The 15156-nt window shown below is 38.1% G+C and overlaps 1 protein-coding gene across 1 annotated transcript in view; it reads right to left on the bottom strand.

The window, feature by feature from the left end:
• Positions 1–15156, bottom strand: part of AK5 (adenylate kinase 5) — a 92228-nt gene that overhangs the window by 28920 nt on the left and 48152 nt on the right. The window contains exon 7 of the mRNA XM_010156095.1: positions 12412–12488. Within this exon, the coding sequence (XP_010154397.1) occupies positions 12412–12488 (77 nt within the window). The remainder of the gene's footprint in view (positions 1–12411; positions 12489–15156) is intronic.

Here is a 15156-nt window from a genome sequence, read left to right as displayed (position 1 = left end):
CACAGAAAAACCCCAAACACTTTGAAATAAGAGATTAATCTGTTTCCTACAACTCAAGTGACAATATTAACCTTATATGCTTTTTCTTTGATGCAATAATACATTTTTGCAGGGTCAAGTATTTTGTATCACGCTTAAAAGGTCTGGCTTTAGATTCAGCTTCTTATTATGCCTTTGAAGGCTTATGGATCAAAATCAATTTAGGCACAAAGTTTCAAGTTTCTTTAAAATCAAGACTGCAGTTGCAAATTTATGATCAAATGAAAGGGGCATTACTTCTTTCAAGTACTGCTTTGTTCTCCCCTACAACTGCAGAATGAAACTGCCTCCGTAGATTGTTAATAGAATGTTACACGACATTGCCATCAGGAATACAGTGATTTAGCATTAGAACAGTCTCTTTATTCTTGATATAGCTCTTTCCATTTAGCTCAAAGCAAGGTGAGGAAGATTATAATCTTCTATGCAATGAACTCTGAAGACAGGTGGGTAGCCTGTAATTTCAGATGCCTTTAGAGCCAGGTCATATCTACAAATACTATCTGGATACATATCCATTAGTGGGGGCACAGCTGACTGTGTAACTGCTTAAACAATATCAACAGTACATTAAAATGATTGCTAAATAGAGAAGTTTGCTACCTGTCAAGAATCTCTTATCTGACATTTGCCTTTAAAGTTGGAAAACGCAGGCTTCTGACTGTGTTCTCACTTCATATCATTTAGCTCGTTATAAGTAAATATCCGAATGGTAGTAGCTACCTCCTAGATTAATGAGTGTGTTACTGCCTGTCGTGGTGGGTTGTGAAGTAATTTCCATAACAAAACAGACTAATGGTAAGTCACAGCAGACAATAAGGAAATTATACAGAATTTTCCAGATCTTTGAGTTTTGCCACTAATGAATTAGGACTCTTAGGTCATATCATTTTAAAGAAAGCCACAAAATAAATTTTCTTTTAACCTTGGTTGTTTGTGTGTGGTGGTTTTTGTGTGGGTTTTCTTTCTTTGTAACATGGAAAAGAAAGGGTTCTCTCTTATCACATTACTGTTGTTGCTTGAATGCTTCATGAAAAAAGTGAAAAGTGCCTGATATGTTTTATTCAGACTACTAACAGATATAACAAGAGTTTCTCCTAGAAATTCACTGAAGAGGATAAATAATCACAGATTAAGAAAACAGGCAGTAGAGTGAGAGTGAATTTAAAATACAGCATGATTGTTCCCTAGAATTACACTCAATTTTTAAGATCAAATCTGAGAATGTAAATATTCCAAGGAACATGTCAGGCATAAATTATTTAAATGAATAAAAACAAGATGTTTCTCTTCCTAAAAATTTGTTGAGAATTTAACTTAATGTGTAAGCAAAAAAGCCAGCAAGGGCAGCACAGACAAACATAACTTTTATACAAAATGACATAACATACAGTAGAAAGTGCAGGCAAGAACTATGTAGAATTATCATGACAATCTCATCAGCATCTCTGTGATGGAAATGTAGGTATGTAACCATCGATTTCTCACCACATGGTAGTTGTATAATTCTCCCTTTGCTATTGTTAGTTATGCAAAACACCTGTACTCCTGCAGCATTTTATTTCTTTTTATAACACTACAGTTCCACATCAATCTTCCCTCTACTTCCTTTGGGAATAGAGGCAAGGGCATTGCTTCCATTTTAGTAGAGATATTAGGTGACTTGTCAATGTAAACACAGTTATATATGGAAGCAAAACTAGGTTTTGGACTTAGATTTCCACTTTCACCTCTTTAGCCTGTAGTATATTTACTTCAAATTCTTAGTCCTTAATAAACTAATATTAAGTTAAAATAGCAGATGTTTGCAAATGATGCTTCCACATCTAGTGCCCTTAAAATCAACTTTAGCTCTCAAATAAACTCTCTCACTGTTTAGGGTATCAGAAAGTAGTATGTGATGTCTGAGCATCATCTGCATATACAAACCGTCTGCTTCAGCACAGTCCAGTCTGACACCATCTGTGTGGTTTTACAGTGTAACGTGTGTTTGTAACCGGATTTAACAATCATGTACCTAATCACAAAGGATGGTCTTTCAGATTAGATGTATGCAGCCTTTATTTATAAAAATGTAGTTATCACTGAGTGGTGTCTTCATATACACTGCAAAATGTGAAGACCCTGCTTTAACTAGGCAAAATTAAGCATCAGAATAAATTGGGGCTGGTCAGCACTCAGCTGTGGAATTCGTCTTTTAAATTCCTGTTTTCTTCCTGTAAGAGCAAATGTTTGGCTTTTATGAGATGCGCTGGGTTAGCTGCAGGTTTTATGTATGGGCAGTGGCCCCTGGGAATGGATTTTATGACCCATACAGTTGCTTGCTATTAAATTTGATTTATGATTCAAATCACTTTCTGAGGCCGCGTTGCTTTCTGCAAGATGAGTGTTAAAGTATGGCTCTGGAAGGAGGGGTGGCTGTGCTCTGACTTACACATATTCATTAGTTCTGGATCATAGGAAGTAAGACAAGAAATAGTAAGAACACTTTCAGACTTAAGGTTTTTCTTTCCCTGAAAGGCATATCTTCTTACACAGTTTGTACTGCTCAGCAGAGTGAAGTTACTTGTGTCAAGAGGGAGTAATAGGAATTAAGATGAGTAAACAGAGCTAATACTATTTGAGGTGATTTTTTTTTTTTAAATAAAAATAAAAATCGGTGTTTGTCATAGCATGACAAAATGCTGACAAATTATTAGACACCTAGGATTTCCTTTTACTTTTTGGTTTCTAGCAAAGACAAGAATCTCCATGCTGCTATTTTTTTAAAATAAATCTTATCTGCTCTGAAAACAAAACAAAACAAATTTATACCTCTACAGAGGTAGAGATTAATGCGTTTTTAGTACTTGTAAACTAAGATGGAGTTAGCTGGCTTTTAAAGATATGCAAGATTTTCCCAGATTTTTCATTCTCGTTCTTTGACAGCATAAAGAAGAGTACTAAGCAGCAGTTTAGAGGGGAAAGATCAACATCTGTTTGCTGTAGTGTGGGGGTTGGGTTTTTGTTAACTTCTGTAGGGTTCTTTTTAAAACGACAAAAAACCAAAACCATGTGATTACTAAGGATGAAAATGAAAGCAAAACTTATTAACTTTCATATTGATTTCCAGACACTAGAAAAACAGAAAAACTTTCCAATAAATTAACCTTGAAAGGGCAAACTTTGCAATCAAAGTGTGCAATAAGAACACCCCTCCCAGCACAGTAGGAGCATTTTGCATGGTCAGAGATGCATGAGCGTGTTCTGGCAAAGCAAACACTTCATTTGCAATTTTTATATTGGGTTTAAAAGGCTGAAATAGAGGGGACAGCATCAGATCTAACTTGTAGAAGAACTGGGGCTTGATTTTTAAATATATTTGTGTTTTGAAGACACTTGAGACACTCAACCCATATTACTTGTGCACAGTTATCTATTGCTCATTTTAAAATACTTTTGTCATATACAGTATTCAGTTACTTTTCAGTAGATCTATATTTATAGAAAGTTCCCGGTGCCTACAGAATCCTTCCTAGAAATTATCACTATTTTTCCTTTAAAATACTTCTTTTCTGCAAATAGCCCTCACTCCTTAAATGACTCTTCTCTACGTGGACTATTTATGCTGCCTGGTATAAATGCTCCCAGGGGCTTTTTGTTACATCAAGCCACTGTAGCAGAGAAGTGTAGCAGGGGACTTTCCAGTGCATTTGAACTGCAAACTCAGCACTGCTTAGCCCCTTTCGTCAGACTGCTAATGACAACGCTAATGAATGGATCCCTCAAATCATACGCTATTGGCACTATAGGCAGTGACTCTGCCCTGAACTGTTACGTTTCCTTCTGAGGGCTGTAATTCAGTGGTTTGGCTTTTTTTAACTTCAGGTGAAAAAGGCTTTTGTGCAGGCCAGTCTCAATTAAATTTCCAAAAAGAAAAGAAAGACACAAATACGTTGATAAGATTCAGTTGAGATGGAACTCCGTAATTGTTTCTCTTGGAAGAACTTGAAGTTCAAGGTGTTATTTTCTACAGATAACCTACAAAACGTTATGCTCCTGCTTCCATGCATCACTGTGGCACCACCATTTTGTTAACATGAGCTCTGCTATTTTATGGAAATCCAACTCTTGACAGGTGATGCACCTTTAGAAGTAACCTGCCATTAATTTTAAAGATTTGTTACAGGAATTCAAACTGTCTTTAGGAATATAAACAGTAAAGGAGTCAAGGGCAGGATGCAACTTTTACTTGGGATCTGAATTTTCAAAGGACATTTAATTTTCTTTGACGTATATATTCTTTTATTTCATTCTTTAAGGTGAAAGTATTTTTCCTCAATTACATGTCTAAAATGGGCAGTATTCTCAAAAATGTCTTTTCACTTGCTTGCTCCCCTTCTAAGCTCTTTCTAGCCCAAATTCAGTGTCACCCATTGCAACGCTTGCCAAAAATTCTGTGTAGTAAAGTGTTTGAGATATAGCTCTGTTCTTTACCAGTCATAATTTAGCACTGCCAGTAGAAAGGGGGGAAAAAAAAAAAAAAAAGGATAAATTGTTTAGTTTCAGGATGGCACCACAGAAATGAGTAGATGCCTTTCCCTTGTGTGGCAGATGATCAGGTCTTGAGACAGTAAGGGCTGCCGGCACTGCTGTGCCCTGATCATAGTAGCTGCTTACAAAAGACACATGCACAGGTAAATAATTCATGGACATATAACACAAAGCAGAGAGAGGGAAGAAATGTAGGCCCAGGAAATGTAGCTAATAAGAACAGACCTTTTAAAATATGGAAATAGAGCATCATCTTAAAGATCTTGGCACAGAGAAGGACAAGAATGCAGTGTTGTAAAAGGACCAGCATTTGGCCTCAGATCCTATAATTTTCTGCTATTAAGATAAAAGTTGACAGCTGTGCTAAAATTTTATGTCTTGAAGACCTGCTTTGCTTAACGTTTGACCAAGCATATTCTAGGTTCACTAGAACACCCGTTTATGTTTTATTAGGTAGTTTTATAACTTTCAATAAGGAACTTTATAAATATTTATAAAGAACTTCTCTGTTAAGAAGGAATTTAACGATGGGAACAAACAGTCCACTGATCTGAGATGCACTACTGTGAAGGAATTCTAAAACTAGGCCACTTTTCACTCTTTGGTATTTAAGCCCAATTTGACTTCACTATCACAGGATACATAAAAAGACACCAAATAGGAAACATATATGGCTTCCTGAAAATACACAGAGGGGTGGGTTTTTTAAGTATTTCCAGAGCACCCAGAGAAGCCCCTCTTCTGCTTCAATACAAATAAGTTATTTAAAGAGCAGTTTTGCATCTTATATAGTAAAATAGCATCCTTGCAATCACTGCAGTTTAATGTGTAAGTGTAAAAATCTATAGTATGCACTTTGACAGTGATTAAGAAATACTAATATGTTTTATAAAAAGCTGTTTCCTCCTCAGTGCTTTAAAACATAAGAATTGTTGTTACAAATATTTTTAAGGGCGGGCTTTAATAGTTGTCTTCAGGGATGCTGGGTTATGTAAACAGAACCCATCCACAGCTTTGAGTGAAGTGTCTAAACCTAGGAAGCAGGGAGAGGGGGATGTAAAATACACCTTTGCATTTCATTATCAGCTTTAGGTGCAATATGACATGTTTTCCTGTGGATCCTATTTGCATCAATTGTGTGGGATGCCTGATATTCCCCAAGAATTATGCAGGTTCTGTGTGCTGTAAAGGTAGACATGTAAACTGCAGAACTCCATAAATTTAGCTGTAAAGTTGTATTTTGTGCATGAAAGTATAAGGCCTTGGTTTACCAGCAGAGGGGCAAACTGGTGTGAAGACAGGAGGCACACAATCCTAGTGCTATTGCCTAGAAAAATGAGGGTGAGGTACTGCAAACTGTAACACATTTTACTATAGATACCTTCCACAAGCCACAAAGAGCTTCTTAAGTTACTGCAAAAGTATTCAGTGGAGCATAAACGGAGCGTATCTTGAAGAATGATGCCACTGTCACTGTTGTTTAGATCTCCAGTAACTCACAGGAGCTCACCATCATTGTAACAGAGTCCCCGTGCCCTGTACTGCCCATCAGAGCTGCAGGCAGCACCAGTTGGTTCAAAATCAGAAAAGAAACAGGGATGCAAAGACTTCAGCTAACCTTGGGAGTCCAGTCCCCCCTAACGTATGTATCATCAGAAAGTAAATCCAAATGATGTCTGTGAAAAGAGGAGCAAACAACCCCTTCTGGCATTCCAAAGGTAAAAAAAATGCGGTCTTGAGACCATTGCCCATTTCATTGCCCATTTCACCATGATTAGCATGGAGGGGAGGGGGGGAAATAGAGCAGTAGGCTTTCTTTCACATGCCTTTACTACATTGTACAATGATGTTTCTGAAAGAGGAAAAATGCACCAAAATACACTTGGTTTGAGCTTATTAAGGGAGCACTTTGTAACAGGCAAACTGTAGTACTTTGTTTCTAGAACTGATTTTCTTCTTTAAAGCATTTAATAGGATAGTTTCCATGGCAACTTGAACTGAACAGATTGTTCATTGACTTCAGTACATTTCTATTAAAAGTCTCTTCTCTGTAGTTAGGCCTGCCTCTCCAGCTCTTTCATCTCTTTGGATGCTTATGCATTACATCTTTTTGCAGGTATACTTAAAACTAGATTGGACTCCACCTTTCTGTGCTCTTTAACAAATAAAAATGTTGAGGAAACAGTTTCACAATTATTCTGAGTTTCTCAGAGTCCATTTTCTTTTCTATTGCATACTCTGTTTCCATCGGTTTCCCTGTAGAACCAGAATCTGTAATTCAAATTGAAACCACTGCATATCAGCAAGAGAGAAATGGACACCACTGAAACGTTCAGCATGAAAAGCCCCAGTGGCTTCTGTATACTCCTGGTCATTTTACTATGATGTGTAAGGATTAATGCTGCACAGCGTATATGAATTGAAATGCTGTTATACCAGAAGGTCCTTATGTTCTCAAGTAAAAAGAAAGCACATGATTAATACAGTACAGTCTAGAGCTGACCCCTTAAATAATCAATGTTTATTTAATTTTGAAAGGTAGCTCTAGAAGTCTCAATGAAAATTTCTCCTGCTAATGAAGATGTGCAGTTTGATCTTTATTGTATTGTAATGTCAACCCCTGGAGCACTGTGTCTGAAGACTTAAATAAATGGCTTGGATTGAATCTTCCATGTAGAGAAAATGGAGTCAAAACACAGTGGCAACTGATATGAAACATAATAAATGGAGGAAAATGGTTTTTGGTTTAATCCACAGAGCTTTAGTTGAATGAGGCTTTCAATTTGCTGTTGCCAATCAGTTTTAGGATTATTTGTATTCTGCTTCTGCATTAAAAAGACTTTCAGGGCCTTTTCATTATCCCTTGAATATTTAAGTTTGAAGCTATGATAATCAGTCAGGCCGGAAATGTTGTTATAGTCTTGGTAGCAGTGGAGTCTGTGTTTCATCAGTTCACTTAAAGCTTTCCTCCTGCTCCCCTAAAGCCCAGATTCGTATGTGTTCCGGATGGGAAATGACAGCGAGCTGTAAGAAGAATTGTCACTACATGGCAACAACTTTTAATCAAGAGCTTGTTTCCTCTTGTTAGACTGAGAGCAAGTCTCTGCGAGGGCTTTTTTCCTCCACTTCATTTTGGTTTTGCTTGTTTCTTTTCAAGTGAGCTGTCACATTTTCTAATTATAAAACATTCTGCACTTGCAGCAAAGATTGGGTTATGCAATTTTCGTAATTCAATAGATTGCTTGTCACTGCTGAACAGAAAACCTTTTATTATCTTTCAGTCTTTTATACATCTACTTTTCCTAGCTCTCTGACACACTTGGGTGGAGTGGGGGGAGAAAGTCAGCCCCTCTTTAGCGTGTGCCATTGCATTTACCTAATTGCATAAGTAAATGTAGTCTGACACTGGAAGGACATGGAAATGCCTCAGTTATGACCTGGTAACTTCCTCTGGGGCATACAAATGTGTTTACATGTTTTGTAGATGTGAAATATATTCCTTCTCTCCCTTCCGTCCCCATTCCCCATCTTAGAATAGGCTAAATATATTTTTAAGGATTTTACTGGAAGTTTACCTGATTTTCATGTTTCCCAAATACTAAAGCTACCAATTCTAAAAGCACGTGTTCAGGAGTGTATTCACTTTACAGTCATCTGTATGTTTTAACTTTTTCTCTCATTAGGCTAAATATTCCTCAGACTAGCTAAGGTTGTCTTGAAAGACTTGTTTTCACAAGAAAATAATTGGATACTGTTCTTTTCTTCTGGAACTCTCTGATAGGATTCACTGATGCCAATTTTTCAATACTCCCTTTTGGCCTGAATGCACTGTTGAAATAAGCCAAATGGTAGGTTTCTAATTAAAGATCCAATTCTAAAATATAAAACTTGTCTGATCTCTGGAAACAAGTGGCATTATACTGACAGCCTCTCTGGCAACGTTGAGAAATTGAATCGCAAGTATAAATGAACACAGTGAGCAGGGAAAACCTGTATCACACTTGAGAGCATTCCAGAAGCAAAAGACAATCCTTATTAAACCAGATGCAAGTCACGACAGCGAGTTTTGCAAATTGACAATGTTCTATAAAACACAGGTCTTCCCTCATTAGAAGCTATGCTGCTGCACCCAAAAGTAAATGGTCCAAATCATATTTCTGATAATATGGGTGAAAATACCTGAAACTTATCAGTTTACTGTCCTTTTATGTTTTTCAATCAAGTCATGAATAGTGTAACCATTATTCCAGAAAAGCATATAGAGATTGCTACCACGTGAAAATTTGGCTGATTCTCCCATGAGGCATTCTCAATGCTTTTTTTCAAGAATGTATTTTGAGCAGTCATTCTAAAAACCTAGATTATTCTGTCTGTAATACAGGATCTGACAGCAACAGATCTGAGAAAAAACAGTAGTTATTAGTGATTCTGAGGAAAAAAAATTGTTTGCTTTTTTTTTTTTTTAAAAAGTGAGTTCTTTCCCTCCTGCCTTTCAGTGCTGTAGGGACTTAATGATTACAAGACTTTGAGTTCTTTGATGCATTCATGCATATCCAGCAGAAAACAATCAACTTGCTTTTAATTTAGTTACATGAATTTAATTGAACGTTCATTTATAAAATCTACACTACAAAGCTCAAGCTTTTTTCTGAGTTATTTTTCATTCAATTTCCCCTGCGTACTCCTCCAGAAAAGCCAGATCTTAGCCTGCATTACTGTTGCTTTGCACTGTTTCGACATCAGGAACCAAGTGTTTTTAGAAGCACTTTGCTGTATTTTGGAGCACTCATGGATGAGGTGATGACTACATGAGTAGGTGGAACCACGCCACTCATTCTCTTTGTTCCCGCCTGCCAGTAAGAGGTTATTCTGGAAGAAGCGGCATACATCTGCAGTACTTTTTTGTGGGCTCATCACTGCAGATCTTCCTGGCTCGTTCCAAGAATGAGAAAATGTAAAGGTATCCGTGTGTGTCCATTTCAGCTATGGCAAATGATACTCACCCCCACCTGCAGCTTTGTATCCAGCATATTGTGTACTGCCCTAACACCCAACTCCTCTTGTTCAGTGACTACCAAGATGTTCTGCTGAAATTCAGAGATTTTTAGCAGCTCAGCTGTGTAAGGTTGCTTAGAAACCAGCTTGCTTATCCCCCACATTCTCGTGACAGATTTCCTATGCAATAACATCACTGCATGACACACTGGTATCCAGACACGTGTTCCTTTTCCACTTGAGATTCTCTGAGTAAAGGTGGTTGGTGCCTCTCACAATTCGTAAACAGCATGTGGTAAATCACTGGAGTATGAAATCACTGCCACAGTCAAAATGAGCTCAAGTTTTGAATGTAAGCAGTTTCTCCCTCTTGAATTTAGTTATTGATCTTTTCTTCCCAAAAGTAATTTCTAATTTTGTTTTTCAGACTGGGTAGCTATGACATTTATGGTAATCTCCACTCCCTTCTTTGCCTCTGTATATAATACTTGCTTGCACCATTTCAAAATTTAGATGGTAAGGGCTTTTGGTTACAGCTGCTTTCTCCTTTATATTTTCTTTATGCACAGTTCATCTGAGATCTTGTACAAATATCAAAACATTTATTACAAAACCAAGTATTTATTCTTTAAAATGTCACTAATAAGTATCAAGGATATCAACTTAGAGTTGAGGAGAGTCATTGTCAGGCCCTTCATATTCATGTATCTGTCCTTGACCGAAGGGGTTTTAGCACGGGTTTTACTTTATTTCTGCTCTCTGTCTGATAACTGTATTGCACTCTTGCCAGAATGGCAATGTGTTGTTCTGGTAAATTAATGCGAAAAGCCAACCACCACATCTAGCGGAAAGAATATTTGCTATTAAAAAAGACAGTAAGACCCTTCATAGTCATCTTGTTCAGTCTCATATAAGAACCACATGCACCTTCATTCAAAACTACAGTCACTGCTTTCATAGACTGTGCAACGTATCATCAGTGAACCGTATAGTTTAAAATTGTAAACTAGTATAATTTTCACATATTTATTTGTTAATTTTATTTTGTAACTATAAAACTTGCGCTTATTATTTGAACACTGTTTCAAACATTATGAACCAAGAGTATAATTTCTTTAGTGTTCATACTCTGCCAAAAGAATGTATTTAGAATGTCATTAAAATGCAAAACTTATCAACATAATCCAAAAATTATTTAAACATACATTCTGCTTTATAGGGCACAAAGGCCTAAACCCCGCAATTAAGCAGTAGTACAGTCAAGACAAAGACTGTAAGACTTAAGAGAGTTTCCTGGGGTAGAGAATATTTTAAGAAGGATTTATGAAAGAATGGGATTTGGAGACAGATGAGAGCTGTCTGCTTGAAAAAAAGCCAAACTGAAATAACTGAGCCAAAAAAAAACAGTAAAATGATCAGAAATTACACAAATGAATAGGGCTAGAACATATAGCATGTTGAAGGTGAGGATAAAGTGTTGCATTGAATATTGTGAAAGAAAACCAATGAATGAATGGATGGTACTGAAAGAAAAGTCAGTTCTGTTACTCCTGGTTTTGTCACCAGCATTAAAATTTCACAAGAAAGATAACTTTTGAGAATAATGAGGAAAGAGGTGAGAACATTCACAATTGCATTTAGTTGAATGACAACAGAAACACAAAATATTCTCTGCCAAGCTGCTCATGAATCTAGAGAAGTGTTTGTGGTATTCATGAAGAAAATACGAGCAGAGTTGTGCAAAAGTGAAAGGCAGAAAGCAGACCATACAAAAACACTACCCTGAAGTATGGTGGTGTGATAGGCAGATGTCTTTGAAAATATTTTTTTTTAAATTGTAAGTCATTGTTTTAATGCTTATCCACACCTCAGTTAGAAGAATAATAATGTTTATCCTTAGCACAGTGTCCAAGCCACAGGCACCTCCTGTATTTCAGTTTGTGCCCACTGCCTCTTGTCCTGTCACTGGGCACTGCTGAAAAGAGCCTGGCTCCACTTTCTTTGCACCCTCCCTTCATAATTCTGTACACATTGATGAGACCCCATCTGAGCCTTTTCTTTTCCAGGCTGAACAGTCTCAGCTCTCTCAGCCTTTCCTTGCAGAACAGATGGCCCAGTCCCTTCATCGTCTTAGTGGCCCTTCACAGGGCCCTTCACTAGACTCTTCAGCAGCTCCATATGTTGTACCGGTGAGCCCGGAATTGTACACAGTACTCCAGATTCAGCCATACCAGTGCTGCACTGAAGACTAGAGGGGAAAATGAATACATCCTTTTTCCCCTCCCTAGTCATCCTTTTTCCTATGCACAAGGGAAACACTACCAAAATCTAGTTTTTAGATGTGGATAGTATGGGATCCGTAGAAAGGCTGGTTTCAACACAGCCTTGTTTTAAGAATAAAACAAGGTGTTGTGGTTTTATTCTTAAAAATAATTTTCTTGTTCAAGCGAAGGATGTTTGATTTGCTTTTAGCTACATTTCACAGTTTTTACTTCTATGCCTCTCTTGAAAAATGTTTTACTCCCTCCTCTTAAGTATACAGTAGACTACAATGCCTTCCAACAATTCTATTTGCCACATTTAACAACATTTAAAAATTTGTGGAGGAAACTCAGCAATGTACAGTAATAGAAGATAAAGGCTTTTAATCCGACAATAATATTCACTCTTTTCTCATAACTAGAAAGCAGTCTCTGTGTATCATGAATTTACTTATTTCACTAAAAAGCCCTTTGGCTTGGGTACTCTTAAAGTTCCACCACCTTGTTCAGACAAATTGTATAGCACAGTATGTACTCAAATGAGAAAACTCTCTAGAGAGAGGCCAGATATACATAAAATTACCTGGTCTTCAAAGTCAAATTCTGTATAAACAGTATCTCCAGAATCCATAATCAGACCGCAATCAAGCTCATTTGCCCCTAAAAAAGGAAAGAAAATTAGGCCTCAGAAATGGATTTCAAATTTTCACATTATGTGATGGAACAGTATAATATTTCCAATTGTCTGTACGTGTGCAAACACTGATCCAAGGAACCATTCAGATGTGCTAGAACTCCCCGGGTGAATAGTATTCCATTAGCAAAGCCTTCAAAGCATCCATAAAAGCTACCACAAATCTCAATAAGGAATGGTTACACTAAGTGGTGAATTGTTTCAGCTAGATTGCAAATTTATTGGGCAGGGCCTTCTGTGTGCCATGACTTGCAATTGTAAAATTGCCTCTAGGATCTTGGCTCAGAGGAGGACACAAACCATCTTTAGGAAAGAGAAAGGAAGTGCTGACTATTTGGTGGTTAGCAGATAGGGATCCTGGAGTGATGTTGATGCGGGGACCAATGCAGCATGCTTCCAGCAGCAACAGTCCCCGTTCCTATCCTACCCCTTTCCAAGGCAAGTGTGGCTCTGCCCCTTCTCCCTGTCATCTTCCTGTGGCAGGATCAGCAAGTCATGGAGCCTCTTGCACTTGGGGGTTAGTCATTGCTAAACCAGAATGGGAGGATAAACCACTAATCTTCTTCATATATAAACACAGGAAGGCTGTAGTATGGACATCATATTCATATTCTGGCATTATCACCCCATTCAGATTATCTCATTCCTGGGCAGTGAGGAAGGAAAGAGTCTCCTGTGCCCTCCAGACGGTGCAGCCTTAAACCAAATCCTGCACGTATTCAACACACATTAAAACGTCAATAGGTGCGTGACTGCAGGAGTATTTTTCACAGCACTATTAAAATAACAAAAAATACTGCAATGACACATCTAAAAACTGTAAGTAGATAGTAGCCACAGGTGAGTCCAATCCCTGTCTTCATGTGGGGAGCAACAGATAACACTAGGGGAAGTAGAAGATATGCTTCGCTTTGTGCCCTCATATCCCCAGTCAGACAAGATCAACCATGAGGAAAACTCCTCTCTCCCTCCTGGGTTACGAGTGTCTCTACCTGGTATGATGTTCCTGTAAGCAGTGGCATTGACGATGCATGGTTTTATGACTTGCTGACCTGGAGTTGTTTTCTCACTACTAGAGTTGTCTGTATGGGTGGCTGTCTGTAACAAGCACTATCAGTAACAGATTTTGCAGTTCAATTTGTGCCAGATGCATTTATATATTATCTACTTTTGTTTGCTTTTAAAGTTTACATAGTAACAATTTATGTAGGCGGTGAACTAAACATCACTGAAAGAACAGAAGAGAGGAACTGGATGTCATGATGACTAAAACCATAACTGCTTGTTAGAGACGATGATTTCAGGGTGTCCTAATTTGCAATCCTTATTACATTTGCTGCCAAATTAATCTTTGATGCAACACTTTGGACTATGTAAGAGATACCAGGCAAAGACCTAGGCCTACCATCTGCTGGTGCGTGGTTACCCCCTATAATGTTCATGTATGCTTTATCAGAGTGCTATAAAAGTAAATAACAGAAAGGGATTATACTCATGCTACCTTGAAATGTCACATGTATATATGCAGCATGTTCTCTGGCATATACACTTTATGGTCTTTTGGAAATACCTCTCTGTAAAAGATATATGCAACCAAATAGATTTACAACTGCTGAGGGAATCTTAATTTTTTGATTTATTTTACACAGCTGACTGCTCACTTAACACTGTGTCATTGTTGATAATACAATTTAACTAAGCCTCAGTTGTCACCAGCATTGGCCTACACTGACACATCAATCACTTCTAAAGGCACTTGTGTGCAAGTATTTGATTAACTGTCACTTAACTACCAAGAGCAGTATGTATCCTTAGCTAGAAATGTTAATATGAAATATGGCGCCGCAAACTTAAATGTAAAGGTCAGGCTGAAAATGAATACTCATACATAATGTATCTTAAGTGATAAAAGCCGTAATGGTTATACAATTTTAATATGGTCAAGCATCTTAAAGCCTTTTTTTCTTGAACTAGGACAGCAGTTTCCTTGGGGAAGCATAGCTCCTTTCTTGGGTATATTCAAGGAAGGTCAGGAAAATTGAAAATACGTCTTTTCCTTCTTGGTTCAATTAAAACTATAAAAGCCATAACCATCTATCACTCAGCAGTATACAGAGAACACTACCCTTCTCAAATTGCCTAAAGACAAACCTATCAGAAATTAATTGAAATGAATGGCAACTCCTGGGACAAGATAAAGTAATGACAGGACAACACCAAGCTGTGTGGTGTGGTTGATATGTTGGAGGGAAGGGATGTCATCCAGAGCGACCTAGACTGGCTGGAGAGGTGGGCCTGTGCCAACTGCATGAGGTCCAACAAGGCCAAGTGCAAGGCCCTGCATGTGGGTCGGGGCAATCCCAAGCACAAGGACAGGCTGGGTGGAGAGTGGATTGAGAGCAGCCCTGAGGAGAAGGACTTGGGGTACTGGTGGATAAAAAGCCGGGTATGAGCTAGCCGTGTGCGCTGGCAGCCCAGAAAGCCAACCGTACCCTGGGCTGTACCCAGAGAAGTGTGGCCAGCAGGATGAGGGAGGGGATTCTCCCCTTCTACGCTGCTCTGCTGAGACCCCACTTGGAGTGCTGCATCCAGCTCTGGGGCTCCCAACACAAAAAGGACATGGACCTGTTGGAG

This window comes from Eurypyga helias, unplaced genomic scaffold (assembly GCF_000690775.1).
Source record: "Eurypyga helias isolate BGI_N326 unplaced genomic scaffold, ASM69077v1 scaffold4267, whole genome shotgun sequence".
In the NCBI taxonomy this organism is placed as follows: Eukaryota; Metazoa; Chordata; class Aves; order Eurypygiformes; family Eurypygidae; genus Eurypyga; species Eurypyga helias.
Note: the sequence above shows the minus strand (reverse complement) of the source record. Positions and strands in the feature narration are given on the sequence as shown.